General features: G+C 46.6%; 1 protein-coding gene across 1 annotated transcript in view; it reads left to right on the forward strand.

The window, feature by feature from the left end:
* LOC144475820 (cell adhesion molecule Dscam2) overlaps positions 1-24,127 on the forward strand; it is a 309,344-nt gene that overhangs the window by 114,825 nt on the left and 170,392 nt on the right. The window contains exon 2 of the mRNA XM_078192123.1: positions 13,510-13,830. Coding sequence (XP_078048249.1) covers positions 13,510-13,830 — 321 coding nt within the window. The remainder of the gene's footprint in view (positions 1-13,509; positions 13,831-24,127) is intronic.

Here is a 24,127-nt window from a genome sequence, read left to right on the forward strand (position 1 = left end):
CGAGCGGGGACACGCGCGACGCGGATAATCGAGGGTTCCGGCAAAATGCGCAGCTCATTTGAATCTTGATCTCTGTTCGACATTGTACAACAGGACTCTTAGCAGAGTTTCCGGAAAAAACAGATTTTTTTAAATAGTAAGTGGACTAAATATTTTTATGTTTTTTACGTAATGTAAAACTTGGCGAATTAACTTTACTTGAAATAGTTGTTACGTATAGATATTGCGTAATTTATATATTTATATATTGCGTGTTTACATACTATTTATATTACTTGTATAAATATATTACACAGTCGATTTACTACATAAATCCTGTTTTTCTCGAAGCCTTGTTAGCGCAATCCGAGATTAAATTTATATTAGAGTTCTTGACCGCGGTTGCTTCGACACACGGAAGAAGAGAAGTCGACACATGTTTCGTATGACCTCGTTCCGTTTCCAATTTCATTTTTCTATCCCGAATTCGTCTTCGAAGTTTTATCCACGTACCTGCGAGATACGCTCCTCAATTTAGTTCTAAGAGAACGTAGCTTTCGCGTCACGGTCTCGTGTTCTGGTTAGTTTGAAAAACGTCGATACAGAGTTCTTTTCGTGCCACGGCAAAAATTGTGACACCTCAGGGTCAGCGTAAAATTTACTTCGGAAAATATCGAATATAAGTCGACAGTGTGCGAACCTGTTTTGAGCCATTAACGGGTTAGACCGAGGATCTTTATGAAACATAAAAATGTGCATCGATTGCAATAAATAGAAAATGCATAGAATTTATAAAATCTGTAGTATGGTACATAATATTTATCAGTTACTAACAGACTATGGATCTTTATGCGAAATAAAAATTCTATATCTCGATTGCAACAAATTGGAATTGAATAGACATTTATTTTCTTTCTGAACATTTTCAATATTATTGTTAAATTTATTCCTTTGCTTTTCTGTTTTATAATCCGCCTATGCATCTTTGTCATAAATATATAATATAATATAAAATCCGAGATCTAACCATTACTATGAAAAATATACTACCTTTATCACTAATTAGAAAATAAATCAAACAGGAATGTGAACAACGCATCCCGGTTAATTTCGACAAAACCGACGTCTTCCAACTATCCGGCACAAACGTAACGGGACTTACAACTCCCCCCATAGTTTGCTATCACTCGCTCCGAAACTGCATACTCTATTCACGTATGCGGCACACGTGTAATAGGCGCAATCAACTCGGAAGCGCGGACTCGTAACCCGGCGCGCGTTGCACATCCGAATCGTTTAAGGGTACTTTGATTTTTTCGTTCGCCCGAGACAAGGGCCGGGGTACTTAATCCGCGTGTAAGACAACGATCCCCGCCCGGGGAGAAGCATCCCTCTCCCTCTCCCCCCCTTTTACCTACTCCCGCTTCCTCGACGAATGTTTATGTCTACGGTTGAGATAAAGTCCTGGCTTTTTCCAGGCTATAAACTTGCACCCCTAAGAGCAGTTGTTTTGTAGAACACCGGTCGTAAGTAGAGGTCCGCGTTCTCGTAAAACCGCAATTTCGAGTCGCTTTTTAAAACAGAAAATTGGCCCGAAAGCATAATCTGGAAAGCGAGTCAGAAACCACCGCGGAAAGAAAGAAAGTGAGGGAAAGAATGGAAAAGTGGAAGGGAGAGAGAGAGAGAGAGAGAGCGAGAGAGCCGTCTCTCGCAACGAAACATAGAAACGCTATCAACGCGTTCGCAAATTATTCGGCATTATCGTTTCCCTATCCTGCGGGTTTTTGCGCACTCGTTAGGACATCGCAACTGGGCTAAACATTCCGAGGACAAACTTCGGCGAGGACCTTGCACTCTCCTGGAAAGAGTCTCCGGGAAAACTTGCCTCTTGGCTCCGGCTGCATCAGCCCGATAGTTGTAGCGCCGGGTCGTTCCTGAAACTGTTCGTAATCTTCGTCGGGGGAGCGGCGCGGCGCGGCGTGGATGGAAAGGGGGCGAAGGGGGGGGGGAGTGTGGCGGACCATCCTCGGCGTTCATGACGCAGCGAGCGAAAGTTTCGCGATGACGATCGGCGCTGGAGAGGAGAGAGGCCGCGTCCCCCGTGTTACCACCACCCGTCTACAGCCCTCGCAGCCAGCACGGTCGAACAATGGAAACAATACATTGAAATGAGAAAGTTGGTTTGCATTGTCGGACAAGCGGGCAAGCGAGAGAGGCAGAGGGACGCCTGTGTTCCCCCCCCCCCCCCCCCCGTTCCTCCGTCCCGTTCGCGCGCCCGGCTCTATCTATCCGTCTTCATCCCGGCCCGTTCTCTTTCCCGCGCTGCACAGTTTTTCCCTTGCTGTCCCACCGCCTTTTACCCTTTGCCTGTCTCTGTGGGGCAGAGCACGTACGTGTGCCTGATTCCCTCCTCCTCCTCCTCCACCTCCTCCTCCACCGTTTCCCCGCGTTCTTCCCGGCCGCCCCGTTCCTCCACGGTTTTTCCCTCTTGCCGGAGCAACCACGCGCCCCCCGCCTCGTTTCCCATCGCCCGGCTGAAAGAAAGGATTGTAAACCGCCGGATGAGCCGCGGATTCCGGAATGGGGACTGCTCCATTCGTTGCTTTTCTCTTGGATCCGTGCGCGCGCGCGCGCGCGCTCGCGGCCGAGCGACCGAACGAGCGAAGCGCGCGTCGGCAATTACTCCAAGAGATACCTGTCCCCGCGACGCTTTTTAATAAGTTAATCGGGTCGTCGTCGTCGTCGTCGACGACGTTTCGTTGCGTTGTCGATGTCCTTTAGGAAAACTATCTTTGTTCTTCGAGAAAACGGTACAACATCGTATTGCATATTGTACTTGGAGATTCGTAATGTTTTAAACATATGAATAGATTAGAATTAGTGATGACTAGAAATGGAACTTTTCAATGTCAATTTTCATGAATGCCTTTGAATGCTGAAGAGCATTATTCTTAATTGTCTACGTCTGCAAATCACTGTATATTCTATGGAAATGGATTCTAATTCTAATCTGTACTCATATAGTCTGCGATACAATTAATTAACGATGATACCATTATAGTGGTTTCCATAAAGAACCATATATAAGTATAAACTTAAATGAGCTATTTATTTTGAAAGTGCCTAAGTCAATTTCTGTTGGAATACAGATATTTGAGGATTCTATTTTCTACTGATTTAAACAATACGTGTGCATATCCATACATTAAAGAAATTTTATTAAATACTATTTAATTACTATTCAAATCGTTACTATGTGTTGTTACTAGTTCTTGAAATCGCGACGAATTAATTTTGCTTTTTCAAAATGTTACGATGTCGCCGTATTTCACTACACCAGAAACTCGTTCCCGTTCACGGCTGAACAGCTTCGTTGTCCGCGCGTCACGAGCTGCCAGCGGACGATATTTTTAAGGGGAGAACTTGCTTCAGAACGCGGAAGTATCAGCGATTTTAAAGAATTTTTCCTTCAACAACTATAACTTGTACTTTTACAACGCTTTACGGAAGTTTCGTTGAACATTCAGACTGGACAAGAAAATTGTTATATTATTAATAAAGTCTCTTGGTGAAGATGTTTCTTAGTTGAAACTCTGCGTCGATGACCTGATAAAATTACGGAAAAAGCGAAAATTCAAAGAATATATAATATATATTCATAGAGTTTTGCAGTAATTAACAAAGTGAGTAAGCTATTCGATAGACCACTTTCAGCTCTATCAAACTGTTATATTCCCTTTTTCAAATAATTTAATTTCTCATAATTTTTATACTTAGAAATGGAATATTCTGCTGGCAAAACTCAGCATTTTCGACGTCTGCTACTTTTCGCTTTTCATCGGAGTCGTTATTCTGTAGGTCGTCCGGCGCTGGGCGCGTCGTTCAGGTCAAAGTTGCTTTTTTGAACTTTGCGAGCCATTTACGTACAGTAGATCCACCTGCGATGCCCTTCTCGTACACGTTACAGTCCCGAGTTGTAGCTTTCTGACAGCTTTTGATAGCAGATGCCGGAATGCTAATTTTTACCTTCTCCATATTCCATTTCAAAGTCTAAATGAACAGGAAAAATTAAATTATCTAAAAAAGCAAATACAACAGTTTCGTAGAGCTGAGAGAAATCTTTATAGCTTATTCACTTTGTTAATTAATACGCGAGTCGTTATAAAACGAAAGCAAAATTTTACTACCGATTTATTCGTTAACTCAATGGTACTAAATTACTCGTACACTAAGTGTCTATGGTTGCTAATGGCTTTCCAGTCGATGCAACTCTAAAAATAGAAAAGAAAAGTAAGGTCGAAAATTTTGAGTTTGCCTACCGGGCCCCCGCCCCCTCAAGATGCTCTTCTGGCGGCGGTGAATCCGAGCGGTGATACGGATCGAGACAATGCCCCCGGGAGACAATACCGGCCGATACAATAACCGTGTGTATCTTTTTTCCCCGTTTGCACGGTGAATGAGCACTCGCGGTTTTCGAGCGCGCCCCGTTTGTTGAGTTAACGACACGGCCCGGACATTATGCGGGATCGTTCGGGACCGCTTCGTCTCTCTCTCTCTCTCTCCCTCCCTCGCCAACCCCCGGGAAAAGGGAAATTATGAGTGCGTTTTGGTACGCATCGCGCGGCGCAGATAAAAGAACGCCGCCAGTTTAAATCATCCGGTGAATTATGTGTGCATTCCGCGGGACGGTTCGTTCGCTCGAGTTGATAACAGCGGGATGTTTTTCTTTTTTCTTTTTTTTTTTTTTTTCTACGGGAAATTTGTGCGGTCGGTTGGCTTTTTTATAACTTCGTACGCTCGATAAAAAAGTTCCGGCTCGACTTTTTATGCTTTCCAGCGACTAGCCCCGGGCCTGGGCCACGCGGCAACTCGAGATTGGCGGATCTGAATTTTTGGCTACCTTCGACCGCGTGATCCTGCCGCGATGAGATTATGGCGTCGGAGACGAAATTCGGGTCCGCGGACTTGTTCGGTGAATTAGAGTTTTTTTGGGAAGGCGAAGGACGGAGCATGGCGACTGAATACTGATTACCGGATTTTCAAAACGAAAATTGTCGAATAGAGGATCTTCGGTCGGAGTGACAATTCTTATATGAATATCGTATGTCTGATAATCAATTTAAATCTTCTCGTGCTTCGGAAAGGTATGTAGAGCGACCAACATATCCGTGCGGAAGAAACGTCTCAGAAATGTCTTGAAGGAGAGTGATAAATGAAATGATAAACGATCCCAAGCATACTGTGTTATAGTTTCGTCAGAAAAGTCTGCCGTTCGAGTTTCAAGTAGAATATCATTCCTTTTTTGCTATTATTAAGCGTAGGGTGACTAGAGTGGTCGTACGAAAACCGGGTCATATTTCACCCAAAGTAAAATGTTTTTATTTATGTATCAAACCATCATTTTTGCTTAAACATTGCTACTTCTCTTTACGTAAAGTTTCCCAAAGTGACTTTTCCGCTCGTTAATTCAGGAAACATAAACCCAGTTTATTTTTCTTACAGTTAATAAATTGTAAACAGCACAGCTGTGTCTTCAGATTCTTGCATTATAAATGCATAAAATCGGTAATAAATTAATCAAGACGAGAATTATCAAATCAGTCAAAATGACTGATTTCTCAATTTTTCTTTTACAAATCCCGATATTAGAAATACATTTTTTTATTGACTTATATATTTTCCAATTTAAATTGTAGGAAGTTTAAATGAATCCAGTCTTGGCATTGTTATAAAACAAAATAGATTAATCGCGTTCAAGGCTCGCCGATTCTAGTATTAAAAAGAGAAACGCGTATTGTGTATTATCGAATTTATTGTTGCACGCAGTTCCCCCGTTTTTTTTCGTCGGCGGATATAAACAGATGCCACCGGAAGATATGACTTATTGTCCACGGGTTGAGTAAACATTGTAACGAGTGGAACATTTCATTTTTATCGCGGTCGTGACAGGTGCACGGCCGTACCCCCGGAACATGTTCATATTACCCGCTGAAAAATGGCCCGATAATAACGCGGAACGCCGAATGTTTTTCAACAAAATAGAAAAACCGGCGTCAACCGCGCGAGACCGCGTTTATTTTGACGAAACAGACCAGCTATAATGGATATATCGTATCCGTTGCTCCCGTTCTCACGTAATTAGTGAACGCTGGCCCCCTTTCTGTTTGCCACTGTAAATATATTTTCGGCATTGTGTTCGAACAATGGCATTCATAAGTGATAAAAGAGATCGCGGCGGCGCGGTATACTTCTGCGGTGTGCTTGGAAAGCGGGCGTCTCTGTGTCCGCGGACAAAGGAAAAATGTAAAATAAGATTCGTTCTCAAACCGCGCGCCGGGCTAACAGGTTTCCCAACAAACGATTTTTGGACAATAACTACGACTGCCGCTTTATTATTGGCCATTTCTGCGCGAAATAACTTTCGACAACGTCGTCGAATCGTTTCTCTCTCATCGGCGCTACGATTTTCGTTCGGCCGAGATTCGGCGAAATGCCGCGGCACCGGTTCCGAACAGTTTGCCGCAATGACCGTGGCAAACGTGGACGAAAATGTGCCGCGGCACATAATAAAACCGGCAGCAAAAACGTAGCTCTTTTTCCGAAAAGAATGGCCCTTGTTCCGGTCGCATTTACACGGTACACGCCGCTGGCTGTGCACGTCGGACAGTTTAGTGTTTGTTCCGTTTCCTTAACTTTTATGGACAAGCATACCTGATACACCGATATTATGACGATATAAACCAGCGCTCGTAACCGCGCCCGCAGAAGGAGAACCCGAGCTGTAAAAACGTTTGTATGTCTGATACATTGCTCCCAGGCGCATAAAAATGTAAAAGCTCGCCGCCGGGAGTGCCGATCCGCCGGGAAAGATTTCATTCGGCCCGCAGTTTCGACGAGCGCGCCCAGTCTTGCTCACCGTGACCACGCGAAAACAACCAGGCGCGCCGTCAAATTCGTCGAAAATTCGTCGAAAATTCACGGGACCGTATTGTCGCGAAATCATTGGTCGCGCGCGCGCCGAAACCGGCACCGGCGATTACATAAATTTACGCGGCCCGACGATGGCCGTGGTCGCCGACGAAAAAAAAACCACTCGCCCGCGCACGAAGGAACTAAAAAATCTACAAATCACTGCGGGCTCGATCATAGCGATCATTCATATTTCACCGGGAGCCGTTCCGTCCCGTTTTTCAGCTTGTTCGGATTAATGTTTAATTTTCAAATTCGTCGCCGTGCTCGCCGGATACCGGCTGTAGGTAAACCGTGGTTTCGTCTTTTTAACGACAAATGCTTTGATTAGATTGTAGGCTTTTAGTGGGAGCGTGTCGTACCCAGTAATGTTTAACGAGTCTATCTAATAATTTTATAATGCCTGGTTCATTGTTTTTTTTTTGGAGAATATTTTCTCAGGGTGATGGGTTGAGTCGTTAAGCGATTATTAAATGCTACGAAATATTTTAAATTATCATGTGGAAACATTTATAGTCGTTTGATCAACGAAGAAGTAACACTACTGCAACGATGCGATCTTGTAGATGCAATTTGTCAAATTGTCGTGGAAAAATATAGCTTTTAAAGGGGGATGGTTCTCATCAAATTAAATCAGAATAGCTGCAATTTTATTCAGCAGTTAACTGAACAATTATTATCCTCGCATATTTTACGGCCACTACGATTCCGAAAACATCACGGAAATACCAGAAATATGAAATGTAGATGCTTCTTACCTATACTAATCGCGCCATCTATATATACTCAAGAAAAATAAATGAGACAATACCGAGCCTTATATTGCAATCTCATTTAGCAATGCCGTTCTTCCTGCTTAAGCAGTTGAACTATACACAATTCAGACAGAAAGTACGTCCATTTAATCGTAAAATTACAACAGCAACCCCCAAAGAACGTTTTCACCGTACGGAATCGAAAAAGCGTCGTCTTTAAAAGCCGGCAAACTTGGAAAAAAGTTGAATCGTTCGGGATCTCATTTTCACTGTAAGTGAAAATTGTCTCGCGTTCGACTCTCGAATCTTCTTCGGCCGCCATGCGCCAGCCGCAAACGAGTGGCATCGAGGGCCGGAAAGTTGGAGGCAGGTTCGCGTGACTGTGCACGACGGACGGACGGAGAGAGAGAGAGGGGGAGAGAGCGGCGGAGAAAGCGGAGGCGAAAGAGGAAGAGGAAGAAGAAGCGGCAGAAGCATCGTGTCCTGGAAGAAGAGTGGCACGAAAACTTTGATCACGAGCCATTAATAACGCGACTCTCGCGTGGAATCGCAGCCAGACCTAAAAGGTCGGAAGCGGAGTGGTCATTCGAGCACGCTTAAAGAAGAATCGTGAAGAAGAGGCCGGTCGTTAGAGGCTGGGAACGAGGAGCGTAGCCGTGGTACGGCGGGCTGAGTTTCCGAGGGATGTTGACGCAAAGCATTACGCAGATGGTCGATGGACGGCTGTGTCCCGCGTCTCTCGAACAGCCAACAGAGAAACAGAAGTGTACAGCTTCAGGGGCTCTCGCCGATGACGTCGAGGGTTGACTAAGGTTAGGCCACTCAGCGTATCACGTACAACTTGCCGGTGGGAAGGGGGGGGGGGGCGACGAGCACAGTCGCGCAAACATCCGTATGCGTGCCGCATCCGGCGAATGTGTGCGGCGCTCGGCCGTCTGCACAGAGCGGCTCTCTCTCTCGCTCTCCCACTGTCTGTACCCATCTCTCTTCCTCTCTGTATCTCTCTCGCTCTCTCGGCGGGCCCTTTTCCACTGCTACAGCGGCATCGCCGAGTACATCCAAAGAGGGAGAGTCGTCGAGTACCTCCGGCAGAGGGTAGCGTGCGGCCGAACCCGTAAAGGGTGGTCACAGGGGGAGGGGAGGCGAGGAGCAGCCAGGAGAGACCCTCTCCTCGTTCATTCCGTCCTCCTCCAGCTGGCGTCTATTGTTTAGTTATTCTGATGAGCCAGTGCATTTCAAATACACTCGAGCGGGCCATTATATCGAGGAACACATCGCTTCCTTTCGCGGGATCGGCCGTGCTCGCGCAAGCACGTGCTCCTCCTCCTCCTCCTCCTTCGGCCGACCTGCACCGAGCTCTACACGCACGCGGGCTCCTCGCCGGTCCTTGGGACACGAGCGACGATCTTGGACATTTCGATAGGACGGCCCGCTAATTGGAGCCATCCGTCGAGGCAAATCGGAGGCACGTGTCTGTCGCTGCTCGTCACGCGCTTCGCATCGGGAACACAACGACGCCGACGACGTCGAGTCCACTTGAACGGAAGAGAGCACGTTGATTCCTCCGCGTAAACGATTCTCGGCGACGCGACAAAGGAAACGGAGAAAATTCGAGGCACCGGCGACGCGCGGAAATAATGAGACCAAAGGAAGAGGTCGCTCTCTCCGCTCTTCCTCTGTGTGTCCGCGACGGGGCGTTCGACGGTTCCGTTCAACCGCGCAAAATAACGCGGCCGGCGAACGAACGCGTCGGCTTCGACGGTTTTTTTTTCCTCGCTTCCTCTCTCTCTCTCTCTCTCTTTCTCTCTCGATCTCTTCTCTTCTCCTTGTACCTACCCGGCCGTTATAACAAGCGGGGGCGGGCGGGATGCTTTTTTGTTTCCACACTGACAAAAGCCGGACCGATGAATGGATGTATGGAGGAAGCGCGTTTTATTCGATCAAAAGCTGTTTTTGCTCGTTAGCGCGCAATTATCCGCGAATTGGAATTAAAGCTGTCGGTCACGATACGGCGGCGCGAGGCGATCTTCTCTCTCTCTCTCTCTCTCTCTCCGCCGGTCTCGCCGTCATTCCGTCCGGCAAATATGGAAACATCACAGTACTTCATTTTTTTTCCAGATGTTAATCCGGATTGCGTCCCGCGGTCGCCGGGGAAAAAAAACGAACGCGAACGTAATATGTAAATCCTTTGTAATCTTGGACTAGCGCGCTCTCGAACCGGCGCCGGCGTCACCGGGCAGCTACGATAATCTTGATTCCCAGCAGCATCCGGTGACTTCTTCCGGTCGCTCGTACGACCGATACTTTCGTCGTTATCTCTCCCGTCTGTTGCTTTTCCGTCGCTGTAAGAAATCATCGACACGAATCGCTGTTTCAAAGTATTTAATTTAATGGATTGATTCAAGCGCAGCATATAGGTTTTACGTGCGCATAATAAATGCGGAACGGATTTGTCATTCCGGGGGATGTAAAATTAAGCTTGCGACAGGATTTACTAGGAAAATATTTTTCAACTGAAATCGTACATTTGCGGACGTATTTTTCAACAGAAATATAATTATAAAATACATTAAATAAGTCTTGAAAATAAATGATCGAATTACGAACACGTCGAATGCAAAGCTAAAATGAAATTTAAATAATACAAGAATTAACTCTTACTTTAAAGATGCAGAACTAAGTGTATGAAAATAAAAAAGGAAGCCACCATATTTTCACGCGAATGTTTGACGAGCTCTCTCTGTATATACTTATCTTTAATTTTTGAGAGTTTCCGGCACCGCAAAAGCGCGTCGTGCCTGGGCGGGGGCGAGAATTCAGGTCACTGGGTATTACCGGCACCGTGGAACGAGATATTTCTCGGGAAAAGGAGCGGCGAAGGATAGAGAAATCTCGGAAGAGAATGCGGCCGGTCGAGTCTCCTTTGGAATAATACAGCTGCCGTCGGAAGATGTTACGGTTCTCGTTCTCCTCGCGGGGGTTTGGCCGGGGGGGGGGTGGGGCGGGGGCGGGCACGCGATCAGACCCGAGATCCCGGCGCGAGTCACGCCTCTAAGTGCATCTTGGAAACAATCCTGGCGACAAAGAGGGAATCCTCGGCATTCGGCGGACTGCCGTGGAAATTCTTCGTTGCTCCCCCGCGAGAAGTCCGCGCGTGTCTCCCGCGGATAAGGACTGCCGCGGCGAGAGGCACGCGAACGTTCCCCCCTCCCCTCTTCGTTGCCCGAACTCGAAGTTAATTAACGGTGGCTCGGCTCGCGCGAAGATACGACGCGATGAACGGGAGCGCGACCGATCGGGCCGGGAGCCCGAAAAAGAAACGTTCCCGAGATTTATTCGAGCGACGATCGACCTGCCGTTCGTCGTCGGTAACTTGATTCGTCTCCCCAGGAAAATTCAGCTCTGTCCCCGAACGCGATGTCTCCCTCAGGCTGGCAAACGCTATCGGGTCATTTTACGCCGAATCGATCAATTTTGGCAGTCTGTGTCGGGCAATTTGTAGAAAATTGAACGCGATGTAGTAACTTGAGGAACTGGGGTGAATCGGTTGGTTGTATCGGTTTGGGTTGTTATTGGACTGCGAATACTATGCACTTTTGATCGGAATGATCTGGTTTAAAACAATATCTTAGAGTCACAATTCCAATTTCATTGTCTTAACAATGGTGAAAGATAAAATGGTAGAAAAGATAAAATTGTCGTCAAACTCCTAGCATTATAAAGTACTAAGATTTACGAGAGACAGTTTTTAAACTTTCTATATAGGCCTGGATAAAAAAGTTAAAAAACAATACTGAAATTAGAAAAAGCACTTTAGTCGTTATCTAGTAGGCTACTCCTTCTGTCACCTAAAAAAAGAATTCGTACTAACACGGTAATTCTCTAGCTACAGTTTACTGCGGTTGTCTATTGTCCGAACAGATTCGAAACCGGAACCGGGTGGTCCGAAGCCACCCAGTCCCGCGCGAGCCGCATCACGGTTGATCTCGAACGCAATCTAGACATCGATCGTAAAGAACGATGGCCTTGACGTGTCGCAGCCTCGATGGAATATTTAGGGTGCACGTAGCCGTTCGAATCGGAACGGTTCCTCTCGCTGCCGATCGTTGTCGGCAGCATCAACGAGGAGGAAGCAGCGCGGGCAGGCAGGGAGGCAGGCAGGGACCCGGCTCCCGTCCATCACAGTTTATTTACTAAAACGTTCGTGGCGCACGCGATAGGATGCATCTCGCGCGCGCGAATATTCGTCGCACGTTCCTTCGGGATTCTGTGCGCTCTCCGTCGTCGGACCGTTGCGTCGGCCCGGCCTCCAGATGGGCAATGTTGGACGGAATGTTGAATACATCCGTGCGGACCGGCATTCCTACTTAAATCAACATAACTCGGGTGATGAATGGTTAACAGGATTCGCGGGGGACGCAATGCGCTCCATTTATGGAAGCTATTACGGCCGAATTTCAGCGTTAAATGTGTGATTTATGGCCGGCCGTATTATCTTCGTTCATGTCCCGTTGGCGATACACCGGGACCGAACCCCTCCCCGCCGCACACCGGTGGCCGCCGGATCCGAAACCCTGCCCCCCGGCGCCCGGGTCCCTTCGTACGTCTCGCCCCCGGCGTCAACGGCTCGCACCCGGCGGCGGGGTGGCCGTCGACGGCTCCTATTCCTGCAAAATTACTTTGAATTCGGCAAGCCGGCCGAAAAAAAAATTCATCAACCCGGCGCCGACCGGCCGCTGCTCCCCGACCATGATTAATGTCTTTCTAACTGCCGATTCAAACAGTAAGGAAAATTGATTTCTCCCTGATCGAGCGCTACCCGGCGGGAACCTGCGCCGCGTCACGCTGGATTTACGGACCGGCTGGTGATCGCGTTTCATTAGCAGTCATTGGAAAACATCGCTTCGCGGCGTTTATCTGTTACGCGCGCGGGAAAAGTCCATTTATCTGAACTCGTCGCGAGGCGAACGGTTCGCGCGGCCGGAGACAAGCGGATAAGACGTCCCGTTGATTCGGCAGTTTTTAGTTTATGCTAGTTCTACCTGTGCCGGTGAAATGATTCGTTTCGTCTTTATTTGTTCATGATTATTGAAGGTGTTTGTATGGAACATAAAAATTCGAGCATATTTTCTAATAAAAATCGCACAAAGTTTAAGTACATATAATTTTAGCGTTTTTGCAAGGAAGATTGTTTAACTTAACTTTAATGCATGGTGGATTTAGTGTTAACACGTGAGGTGTATGCAGAGTGTAACAAAATTATTGTTACTCTAGGAGAGAGCGAAAACCAGAATTCGTTATGGCTCCCTTTCCTATAAACGCAGGTTTCGCTTACTTAATAACGAAATCGGTTGACGAGTACTATACAATAATAATTATATAAATTTTTATCCCCCTATAAATTCATCGAACAACAACGAATAGTATTTCATTCCGTTAATATTTATCTCTTGGCAGTCATTCGAATCGAATTTCGCTGACGTAGAATTCGCAGTGAATTTACGAGAGACTGCATCGGCGCGCGCGCGCGCGCGCGACTGTTCGAAGAAACGGCATCGCGATCATTTGGAGCCGGCGTAATCTGACAAGTGGGAAGACGCATCGAACAAACGGGGAAATTCCGGCGCGCACGAGAGCGTCAGGCGCACAAAGATGTAGAGGGGTCCGTGGTCGACGCGAAGACACGGCTTGGCGGTGACGTGCTAAATAACCGGGGATTACAATGGCGCACCGCGGAAATTCCAAATATTCGAGGCACCGGAATCCACCGAGCCTATTATAACGATATCTGTCCCGTGTGTTTCAGGCAGCGGCGCCTCGTACGAGATGCAAGGGCCGAGCTTCGTGTCGGAGCCGCCGTCGCGTGTGGAGTTCACGAACGTGAACGGCGGCCGCGTGGACTGTATAGTCAGAGGAAATCCGGCGCCGACCGTCGACTGGCTGGTAGCGGACGGCGGCAGCATAACGAGTATCCCTGGAATCAGACACGTCCTTGGCAACGGGACGATCTACTTTCCCGGCTTCGAGGCCGAAGTGTTCCGGCAGGATGTCCACTGGGCCATTTATAAGTGTTCCGCCGTCAACAGCGTCGGCGCCATCGTTAGCAGAGACGTCACTGTCAGAGCAGGCACGCCAACGCGAAACTTCTTGCTCGTTATCTACATTATGTTGTCTCCCTGCTCGGCGCACCTTTTCCCTCGTTTTCACCGCGGCGACGCGGGGCGAACGCCGCGCGAAAGCGGTCCGACAACCGACGCTCGGTCGAACCTATCCCCCCAAAAAAGTAGACGAAAAAACGCAGCTTTCAAAGCGCATCGCGATACGAAAACGATGTAGCCGAGCCGCCGGGCGAAATTTTCAAACATCGTGCACGGTTATCGAAAATATTTGGAGATTATTCGGTTTCACGACTAATAAGTTTTCACAGCTAATTTCACGAGCCATCCTGCTATTCGGTTTTTCATGTCGAACTTCCCCCTTTGCCGTTTGACACATTTGCGACAAAATTGGGCGGTTGCAATTTAAAATACCGCGAAGATTAAAATCGGGAACGTCGGTGTGTCACTTTTGATGCATGAACCTCTGGCGTACTTTAATTAAAAAGTCGGACTCGTGCTGAAGATTTCTAGTAATACAGTTTAGTAAATATACAACGAATACAAAATTTCTTTTTGCAAATTTAAAAATTATTTCTTCTTTTTGAAAATTATTCGAACCGAGAAAGTTCTAATAATTGTAAATAAAATTATACGGCTTCAGTTTTATTAAAGAAAGAATGAACTCGCTGCCTGCTTCGTATTCCCAGCAATGGATGCGGGCAATTTTAATTTTGCAGAAAAATCGTCAGGCCGGCGGCAACAAATACGAATTCAGCAATCTCGAAACTTTGGCGGCCGCGGTTTTAATAAAAATCGTATGCGGTCACTTTTGACGCGGCGAACTTTTTGGGGGAAAAGGCACCGCCGCGGTGGGACGTGTCGCAGCGATCCTTCAACTTACCGGAACGTATTGTTTTGATCGATGGTCGGACTCGGTATGGAAATGTTTTGTCGTTTGCATCGGGGCCACGTCGGCCACGAGGGTCGCGTTTAGCGGACGAGTTGGACGGTTCGCCGGGAGGATCTCCTCCGGAGGGTTTACATTAAACATCGAACGGGGTACCGCGAGCATCGCCAGCCGGCAGATTTTTCTTAGACGGAATAATTCATCCCCCTCTCTTCGTCGATCGACGGAGAGATAGTACGTCCTCGACGGTACCTAGCGACGATATGAAATATTTATTCCCGGGTCCGTGATTCGGTTGCTTGTTGTTCGTCCGCCCTCGGCGCACCTGGTCACCCTCGATTTCCGCGCGGACACGTCTCACCGACGACCGGCATCTAATTCATAGTTTGCCGATAGTTCGTCGCCGACGACTGGTTCGATGGTCCAGGAGGAGCCGCGGGGGCGATATTTTTTCGCCGCGACGATATGGGGCAAGTGCTGTTGTTTTCGCAATTTATCAAAGTATTCCGGACACTAAATATTCGATGTATTCGAATTCTCCTAAATTTCATTTTAATCTCAATTAATTTAATATCAGCTGCCACATATCCTTTCAATTTTCCTAGAAAAATTCAATATAGTAATAAAAAGAGGAATGGTAATAATAATGAAAAAATAATAAAAATGAAAATCACATTTTTTAGTAGACAACAGATTTTATATATTTAAGAGAAAAGTGGACACGTAAGGCACGTGAGAACGGTTGAAGATTTTTGCTGACTTATATATCGTCTAATATTTCTAATATATATTTATTCCGTATTTTTGAGGGGAATTCAAGAAAATTCAGGAATTTAATTTACGCCATGGTGTAAGGCGAAGTCTGAGCTCCAACGCGCGAAGAAAATTAGCTGGAATAGTTTCTCGCCACGTTTTCGGGATTTGGATAGACGGCGGGTCGCGTCGTTCGGCCACGGTCGTCTCGAGATCGATCGTCGGAATTATTCAAATCCTTTCCATTGAACTTGGGGTAGCAACGAGCGGAGACGCCGTCTTATCGGGCGCTCGTTTCGGCGAGGGTCCGCGGACTGGAACGGATGAGCTCGTTCGACTCCGCTGCGAGGCGAAAGGAGCGTTCACGGTCGCGTTGTTTCTCCGGTGCTCTGTTTTATCGGCGGGCGCGCGAGACCCCTCAAAAAGCCCCCGGTTCTGTGACAAGATCCATGGCAACATCGGGGGTGGGGGGAGAGGGGCGGCTGGGAGGAAAGGCCAAGATATCGGAGCCCGTCGGCGATAGATGGGGGCAAAAGCTCCCGGTGTCTCATCGCGGCAGCGGCGCCGCGCGACGCCTTAAAAATAGAGCTTCCTCCGGGTCAACGAACCGGAAGATATCTTATCGACCTAATATGCCCGTAAATCATCGTCGCGTGAACGCAGCCCATACCTTTTCAGATTCATGCTCGCTACCGCCTCTGCCGCGTCAGCTACTGCGCCCCGCGTCGCGTCGCGCCGCGCCTCGTCGATTCTCGCGTCTTCCCGAACCGTTCCCCCCTCCCTCCCCCCGCCATCCCGCCTCCTTTTTGCTCGATCCGCCCGCTTTCCGTCCCGCGCAACCACACCCCCCCGAACGACCAGCATCGCTGATTCCGGCGTTTTCCGGCCAAGAAAACTGTCTCCTCTCGAACGTGCACCTGTATACCGGCGAACGAAACGAACGTGATTGCGAGGTCTGCTCTTGATCGTACACTCCTGTCCACAAATCATCGAACGCTTACTTGTTTTCGGGAGAATCGCTGTCGAAACACAGAGACGATTTTCTCGATTAATTTTTGTCGGTCAAGTTTGGCGTACGCTGTGCACGACGAACTCTGTTTAGTAAAATATGTCGGTCATTTCAAACGATGCGAGAGAAAATGATGATTGCAAAAGTTCTGGGATTTAAGAGAAGACGTAGAACAATGTAAAAGCATTCCTGATAATAGATTAACTTTGTTTTTTTATGGAATTTTTAACCAATCTTTTATACTCCATTTTAATAGATTGGCATATTCTGATCATGAAAGCACTAACTTCATTTTGTAATAGAGAGCCTAGTTCCGCTCATTTACGCTAAGAAAGAAGATACTTCAAATGACCTCAGGTACCTCTAATTTCCCAAAAATACTATAATTTCGATCATTAAGTGCCATAGTTTCTCACAGTTAAATGTAAAAACATACGAAATCTATCGAGGCTCTTAAATTTTTGATCAGCGCTGTAGTTACTACGGAGGAAGATTAACCCTTTCGCTCCACGAAAAAGAAAGAGTACTTTCCGAACAGACCTCGCAGACGCGCGTGCTCCCCGGCCAAAGGCTTACGTATGCATCCGGTCGGGTCGTGCTGACTACGTCCGATATGCGATTCGAATAGCAACAATGGGACGGCCTGGTTCCTATTTACCGGATCCTTGCGCCAGCAATTTCGACGCGGTGATCGAAAACACGTACGTTTCGTCCATTCGTCGGACGTGTCGCTGCCCGGCCGGTCTCCTTTTTCTCTATCCGTCTACGTGAACTCTGCGTCCGCCGCCTTTAGATTTTATGCGGAGCCCGAGAAGCTGGTCGTGCCGGGCTCGTTGGACCGGTGCTTCCGCATTCTCCGTCGGCCACCCAAGCCCATCGAATCTCTCTGGAAATAAGGGTAACTGGACTGATAAAGGGGGATCGCGTCGGAAGGGTGGCCCGTGTTTAACGATTACCCCTCTGTCAGAGTTTCAAGTGTGTTACTCGGAGGGACGGCGATTGGTCGTTGTGCTTGATTAAAGTGTTAATTTTTGCGAGTTATGTCCACTCGGTGGATTTGAATGGAGAACGTGTTTATGCTGTTTGGACAATCTATTGTTTGTAGGAAACGGCGCAGGGTTTCTCTCGTTCCATGAAAAGTGATTTCGAGCATAATTTTTTAACCGTTTGTTTTCGGGCATGATTCATATTATATTTATCGAATGAGACATATTGAATTGTTTTATACAAAAATAAGCAAACGGAAAGGATAACAAAATTTAATACATCTTGTTCCATTAATTCATTATCGTCTGAATGACTGAAAATAATCATTGCCTTGATTCCTCATGAAATACCGGAGAACTATAAATAGTCCAAATTCGCCAAAAGACGTAAAATAATTAAGGCTTTAATTTTTCTTGAAAATCAGGATCAATTTTTTTAAGAATTACCGTGTCCTACAGTTATCGCACAAATAGTTCAAAGCATACTGTTTCAATGTAAGGTTAATCATGCCCAATAACACATCAAAGGCACAGCAATTGGTCACTGAATAGTAACCGACTCCATTAGGCTATTTACAGACCCCTCAATCGGCGGACTTCTCTTACACAACGCACCGGTAACGCGAACTGGTCGTCTCCCACCGAACCCGTATAAATGGAATTCCACTGTACTACAAAATTCGAGACTCCATCAATATTCCACCGTATCCTCAAAGATTGATATTCTTTTCGTAACTCGCCGGGTTTCGATCGAACTACGAAGCCGAGACGGTCGGGGATCGCATTCTCCCGAGCCCGCGCGATTTTCACGGTTCGCGTGGCTCCTGTCGGTAACTTTCTTTCTTTCCAACCTTAATCTGGTCGCCACGCGTCCACTTCCATTCCCCCCCCCTTTAACGAACTATTTAAAGTACATCCACTCGGCGACCAAAGAAGTGAATTAAGGTCCTCGAGGAAGGAAATTGCCTCGCGGCTGGCAAAGAAGCGCACCGGTCTCCGGCGCGGTTCCCTGATAATAAAGTATAAATTACGTCTGGGTTTCTTTCACCGGGTTTCCGCGCGGCATTGTTATCTAATACTTCTAGACATCGACGCGAACGACCGCGTTGTTTGTCCTGTGCCACAATGAGACGTTTCTTTCATGGGTCGCCTGATGAAAGACACAACCGAATGTCGTCTCGTAACCGCGGGTTCTTGTTAGGGAAACAAATCGTTTAAGTTTAATACAAGGAATTTCCCGGCGTGAATACGGCCCTGGCGCACACAGACCGTCGGGGAGTTTAACGACGTGCGACGTTTCTGCAAAAGCAACCCGGCTGCCTTATTGTGTCCGTTTCAAGCGCGAGACGCGCAAAGCCGCGCGCGGCCCTCCCCTGGCTGCGATACGCTCCAGCCGATCCCCGCTAAGACGTTCGTTTTCTTCCATTTGCCGGGCACAATGTAGCCCGGGAGTTATTCTTCCTGTAAATTTCGTTGTTTCGGTTTAATTCCGTGCCGCCGCGCCGCCGCCGCGCCGTCGTTGCCGAAGCAGTAATGAGGAATCTTAACGACCTCTGCCAGCGCGCCCGTAAATAACACGCCGCGCCCAGCAGTTGAATATCTCTCTCATTGTGTCGATCGCGTGACTGCTCCTCCTTGACGCCGCGAGATTGATCTTTCGTTCGGTCTTTATCTCCGAAACTTTTGATTAATCCGAGAATTTATCGGCGCGGCGAAAACCATTCTCAACCCCTTGCGCTATAATAAATATATTGCGGGTTGGACGCAGTATTAATTTCGGCCCTCCGAAATCGATAAAGAGAGAAAGAAATGTTTAATTAAGTCGGCTTGAGACAAAAATAAAAATTCTCTAATTTTATTAGGTATATTATCTAGAACGAAGATATGTTAATCAACGTAGATATGAAAAAGGTCATAGTGCAAGAGGTTAAATGGTAGACAAAATTCTCTTTTAACGTCTCAAAGAGCTTATTCCCTTTTAAAAGCTGTGCTAATAATTCTAGACTTCGCTATAGATTTTCCACAATTTTCACGAAACATGTACAGCCTAGGTACCGCGCATTATTTCTCATTTTTATTCAATATACCTTTTTTCATGTTTAATAAAAAATTGACGTTCCCCGCGTTGTCGATAACAAACCACTCCGCCGATATTCTAGTTGCGCCATAAAGCACGGCCGCTCGGTTATGAAACAATTAAACGTGCAAATGATGCTAACACCGGGAAAGGAATCTCGTCGATCTAACGGCCGCGTTAATAGTCCCGATGCGACGCGATCGACGGACGCGCAGAGCCCGAAAGGCATTAAAGAACCGCCGTGAGCCGGTTCTATGCAAAACTGCTCGGCGACCCGTCGAATATTTTCCCAAGAATATTTCGCGCGCCTTTAACCGCGTAGCACGCGAACGCGGCCACTTCAATTATGCAATTACACGAAGGCTCCCGTTGATCCGGCAACAGGCCACGATTGCCAATTGAAATGATTATTCCCCGGCGCAAGAACCGCTCCGGCTCTGAGATCGAATCGCTTGAATATACATGCCGAAGCCCGATGGATCGCGAATTCATGGAGCCCGGCCACGGGAAAGATGTTCGCGTTCCGCTCGGTTCGCAAACATAGGCGATGGTGGACGCGAAGCTCCGCCGGAACCCGCGTTTTTCTGCTCGCTCCAAGACGCTCGAGAGGGTGCTCCGTTAAAGAAGTTTCGCAGGAAATCGAACCGCGTCGCGTGTTCTTTGGCGACGAGCATCTCGCGGAGGCTGCGGCAATTTTCTATAAAATTCGAACGCCAAATGACGAACAAGTTAATTCGTTCCGGCTTCGTGGAATTTACGGAAACTAACATCTTAACCCATTACATTGTTGAAGTTTATATTTAAAGACTGTTGAACGCGTGATTGTTGTATTAATTACAAGACTCAGTTTCGCATGTATAAAATACAGTTCGGTATATAAGACGGACGTTTCAGAAAAGCGACTTTGCATTAGATATTAAAATCAATTACCGTGCCATTTTCTATTTACTTTGCCCTTAAAATAAGTTTACTTATATTTAAGAATAATATTATTAAATTGAAAAGATTGAAGCCTTTCACGCAACTTCGCTACTCTCGGTTCTCGCCTTATTTCCAAACCATGGAATCTATCAATTTCCTTAATTTAAAACGGTTGCAGTCTACAACTTGGAAATAGCTCGATTTTCATTTTAATTTCGCCGCGAATATTGTGCACTCGCTGTACCATAAACACGGTGTACCGTACCGCCGCAGAAGTTTCTTAGCAAAAAAGTCTTCCGCCGGTGCGCGTGAAAAAAGAGGCACGAAGTTGACGGAAAATATCGCGTTCTACACTCGAGTACCCCCTTTATAACCAATCCTATTAACAATTCGGCGCGGCGAGTTTCCGGCAACTGTATCCGTTTTAACAACAAAAAAAAAAAAAAGAAGTTGAAATTTTGGTGTAACACGATTTTTTTCTCCCTAACCCCGTGGCCCGAAACGTACAATTATTTTTAATTGACGGTAAATCTGCTGTCCTTTGCCCAATCTCCTTTCGGTGCTCGCTGACGAGTTTACTACGGGCGCAAACGATTTCCGGGGTGTATTTTTTTGCCGGCGTAGTTGGAGCGTTTTTGAAACTTTCCGTTCGTTGAAATCGGAATTCACGGAAAATTCCGGGGAAAATAGTTATTCTACGCGAGCGGCCGGCTAGCGCCGCGACCTAGGTTTACAGATTGAAAATTAAAAAGACGCGAAAATATCGTGCTGCTTATAATTGCGCTGGTTTGCACACGGCGCTTCTAACATTTGGAAATAATTGACACGTTCTCGGTGATATTATTGCTCTTGGAAGGAACAATGTTTCGTTTCGTTAATTATTATGTTTGCACTTGTCGTTGTTCGCTAACCACCTATGAAATCTTTCTGGCGAATTAAATTATTTATGTTTGCTTCAACCATACTCAGACAAGTGATGGCATTCGATATTAATCAGACAAGTAGAGATGTTTGATAGTTGTCAGAAAAATGTGAAAAGTAGTATTACTCTATAAAAGTAGTAGTATTATTCGATTATGATCAGACAAGTGAGAAATAGTAGTATTATTCGATTATGATCAGACAAGTGAGAAATAGTAGTATCATTCGATTATGATCAGACAAGTGAGAAAATCTTTATAATAGCCAAATTTAGCATTAATGAGTCGAGTAAACGCATTCTGCAGTAGACAATACAAGTCTTACAATGCAAGTATGACAATACGAGTGAAATAAAATTTATATTACTCGCAAAATTGAAAGAGGTCTCGCAAAATTCAAATATATATATCGCACAATTAAAACACGTCTCCACAAATGAAAATACGTCTCGCAAAATTCAGATACATATTACAAGATGAAAGTACGTATTAAAAATACTTGAAACAGGGTCCCTATCATCAGAAAAATAGACTACAAAGCCCTCTTTTATGTCTTTTCTGAGGTATAGATTTCTCAAGTACAGCCATAGCGATATCTTAACGATTCCCGTCGATACATTGAAATATCACAATTAACGTGCCGCAGTCTACGGCAGTAGTTTTTCCTTAACGATACCCCGACGGCGTTATCGATTCCCCGTTGAGACATCCAAACCGCTCCGATATCATCGACATTCGCCAGTAACTTAATGCATCGGTATATTATAAAAGCCGGTAGCTTGGCGGGCTTCTGTAAAAGGGGTTTCGAGTCGAGTCCGCGTAAAATTCGAGCCGCCGAAAAAGGACGCATATTTCGAGCAGAATGAAGCTCTCTTTCCGGCAGGTGGCTACGGATGGGACGGGTCAGAGGGCTAGGATTGGGACGAGCATCTCTCTCCCTTTTTCTCTCTCTCTCTCTCTCTCTCTCTCTATCTCTCTCACCCCGTAGGTTTCATGGTTTGTAAATATTACCTGCCACGATACGTCTGCCGAGTTTATGCTTGGCTTGGTTGCCGCGTAACCGAGAGCCGTGTGATACGGGGTGGTAGCTGGCGAAGGCGGAGGCAACGGCGGCGCGAGGGGTATGCAGCAGAGGCGAACTCACCGAGTTTTTACCCCATTCTGGAGTCTGAGTGCCTCGCTCCGCTGACTCTCGAAACGGGTTCCAGACCCGGGCCCTACACACCACCACGTTCTCCTTTGCGTCCCCGGGTGCCCTGCACCTACGACCGCCATCCAACCGTCGGTGGTCGTCGTCGCCCGTCGTCGCTCGTCGTCGGCTCGTCGTCGGCACGTCCCGTCTCGCTTCCACCGGCAGAGTTTCTCGGCTCGGTTTCTCGTTCTGCATCCTTGCACCGTCCTCCTTCAGGCCTGCGGTGCTCTTTCGCCGACCTTTCAGCCAGGACCATCGACTTACGCGCGGAATGCCAGTTCATGGCCGGATTGCGACGGCCTCAAGATTTTGGATAAGATACCGGGGAAGCGATCCCTTCCACCATTCTACGGCCGCGCGTTCGGCTGGATCGAGACCCCCGGGGGATTTTTCCTGCGTCGTTTAACCCGATCATGCGGGCGCCGCGCGAAAGGACCCTCGACCGGGTATATCGAGGGTGGCCTGGTCTTTCGTCGATGGGGGTGCAATTACAGATTTAAATGGCGGGGTGGAGCGATAAGAGCCCGCGGAATTTAGGAGACGTTAATTGAGCTGTATTGATAGGACAGATGGCCCGGACACCGGGGGAACCTTGTCCGACCGATCCCGAAAGTTCTTTAACGTTGATTGGCCCTTGAAATATTCATGGGGAAGTTGGATCGCCGGGTTCCGGGTTCGGGAAAATTCCGTGCGTATTCTTCGGATTCGGCTGGTTTTGCCGGTGATCCGATTTAATGGTTGATTCGCTTATCTAGGTCTCTCGTTAATCAGTCGGTTACGTGAAGGAGCATTTATAGTTTGATAGACGGGTACGTACTTGTCAGGTATTCTTGAATTCCGTTTGATCGTGATCTAGGAAACTGTTTGCCAGCTAAAAGTATCCTCGGAAAGGTATTCGTAATTAGACTGCGGATTGTTAGTCCTATTACCGTTTCCATAGGTCATGCGAGAATAGCCTTAATATGAGATAAGGAGAAGAAGACTGAACTTAGATCATTATGTTATCAGAAACAATGCTCGAAATTATAATTATGATCACATTTTTAACTAATGCGAAATTATAAATCTGAAGTTATTTATTCAATAATTTACTTACTCGATTACATACAAATATCTATAGTCTGTTCATAATAAATAGATTGACGAGTTTCGTAGATACGCAATTGAATCAAGCTTGAAATGCTCCAAAGTGCTTTAAATAACAACAGTCAGAATTTTGTCGTCGTTAATAATTTGCGATCAATGCTCAAATTCGTCAGATATTAACGATAAGTGAACAGAATAGAATTCTAACCTAGAATAATAGAATAATGTTCAAATTCAAGCTAGTCAAATCACAGCCGGTGATAAATTACAATTCTTAATCGATTTAAATACAAATAGTACCGTTGATTATAGGCAATGTAAATAAATTTCGGCATCCGTCGCACTAATTTAATAATTTTATCCGCGTTTCCCTCTCGGCACCCAGAAATCCGACCTGCGGCACCGAATTTTCGACAGAACGTCGTTCAAGCGTTTCCGCTTACGGCGGCAAAGTCGCCGAGCAAATAAAAGAAAA

Source organism: Augochlora pura, chromosome 10 (genome assembly GCF_028453695.1).
Source record: "Augochlora pura isolate Apur16 chromosome 10, APUR_v2.2.1, whole genome shotgun sequence".
Taxonomy (NCBI): Eukaryota; Metazoa; Arthropoda; class Insecta; order Hymenoptera; family Halictidae; genus Augochlora; species Augochlora pura.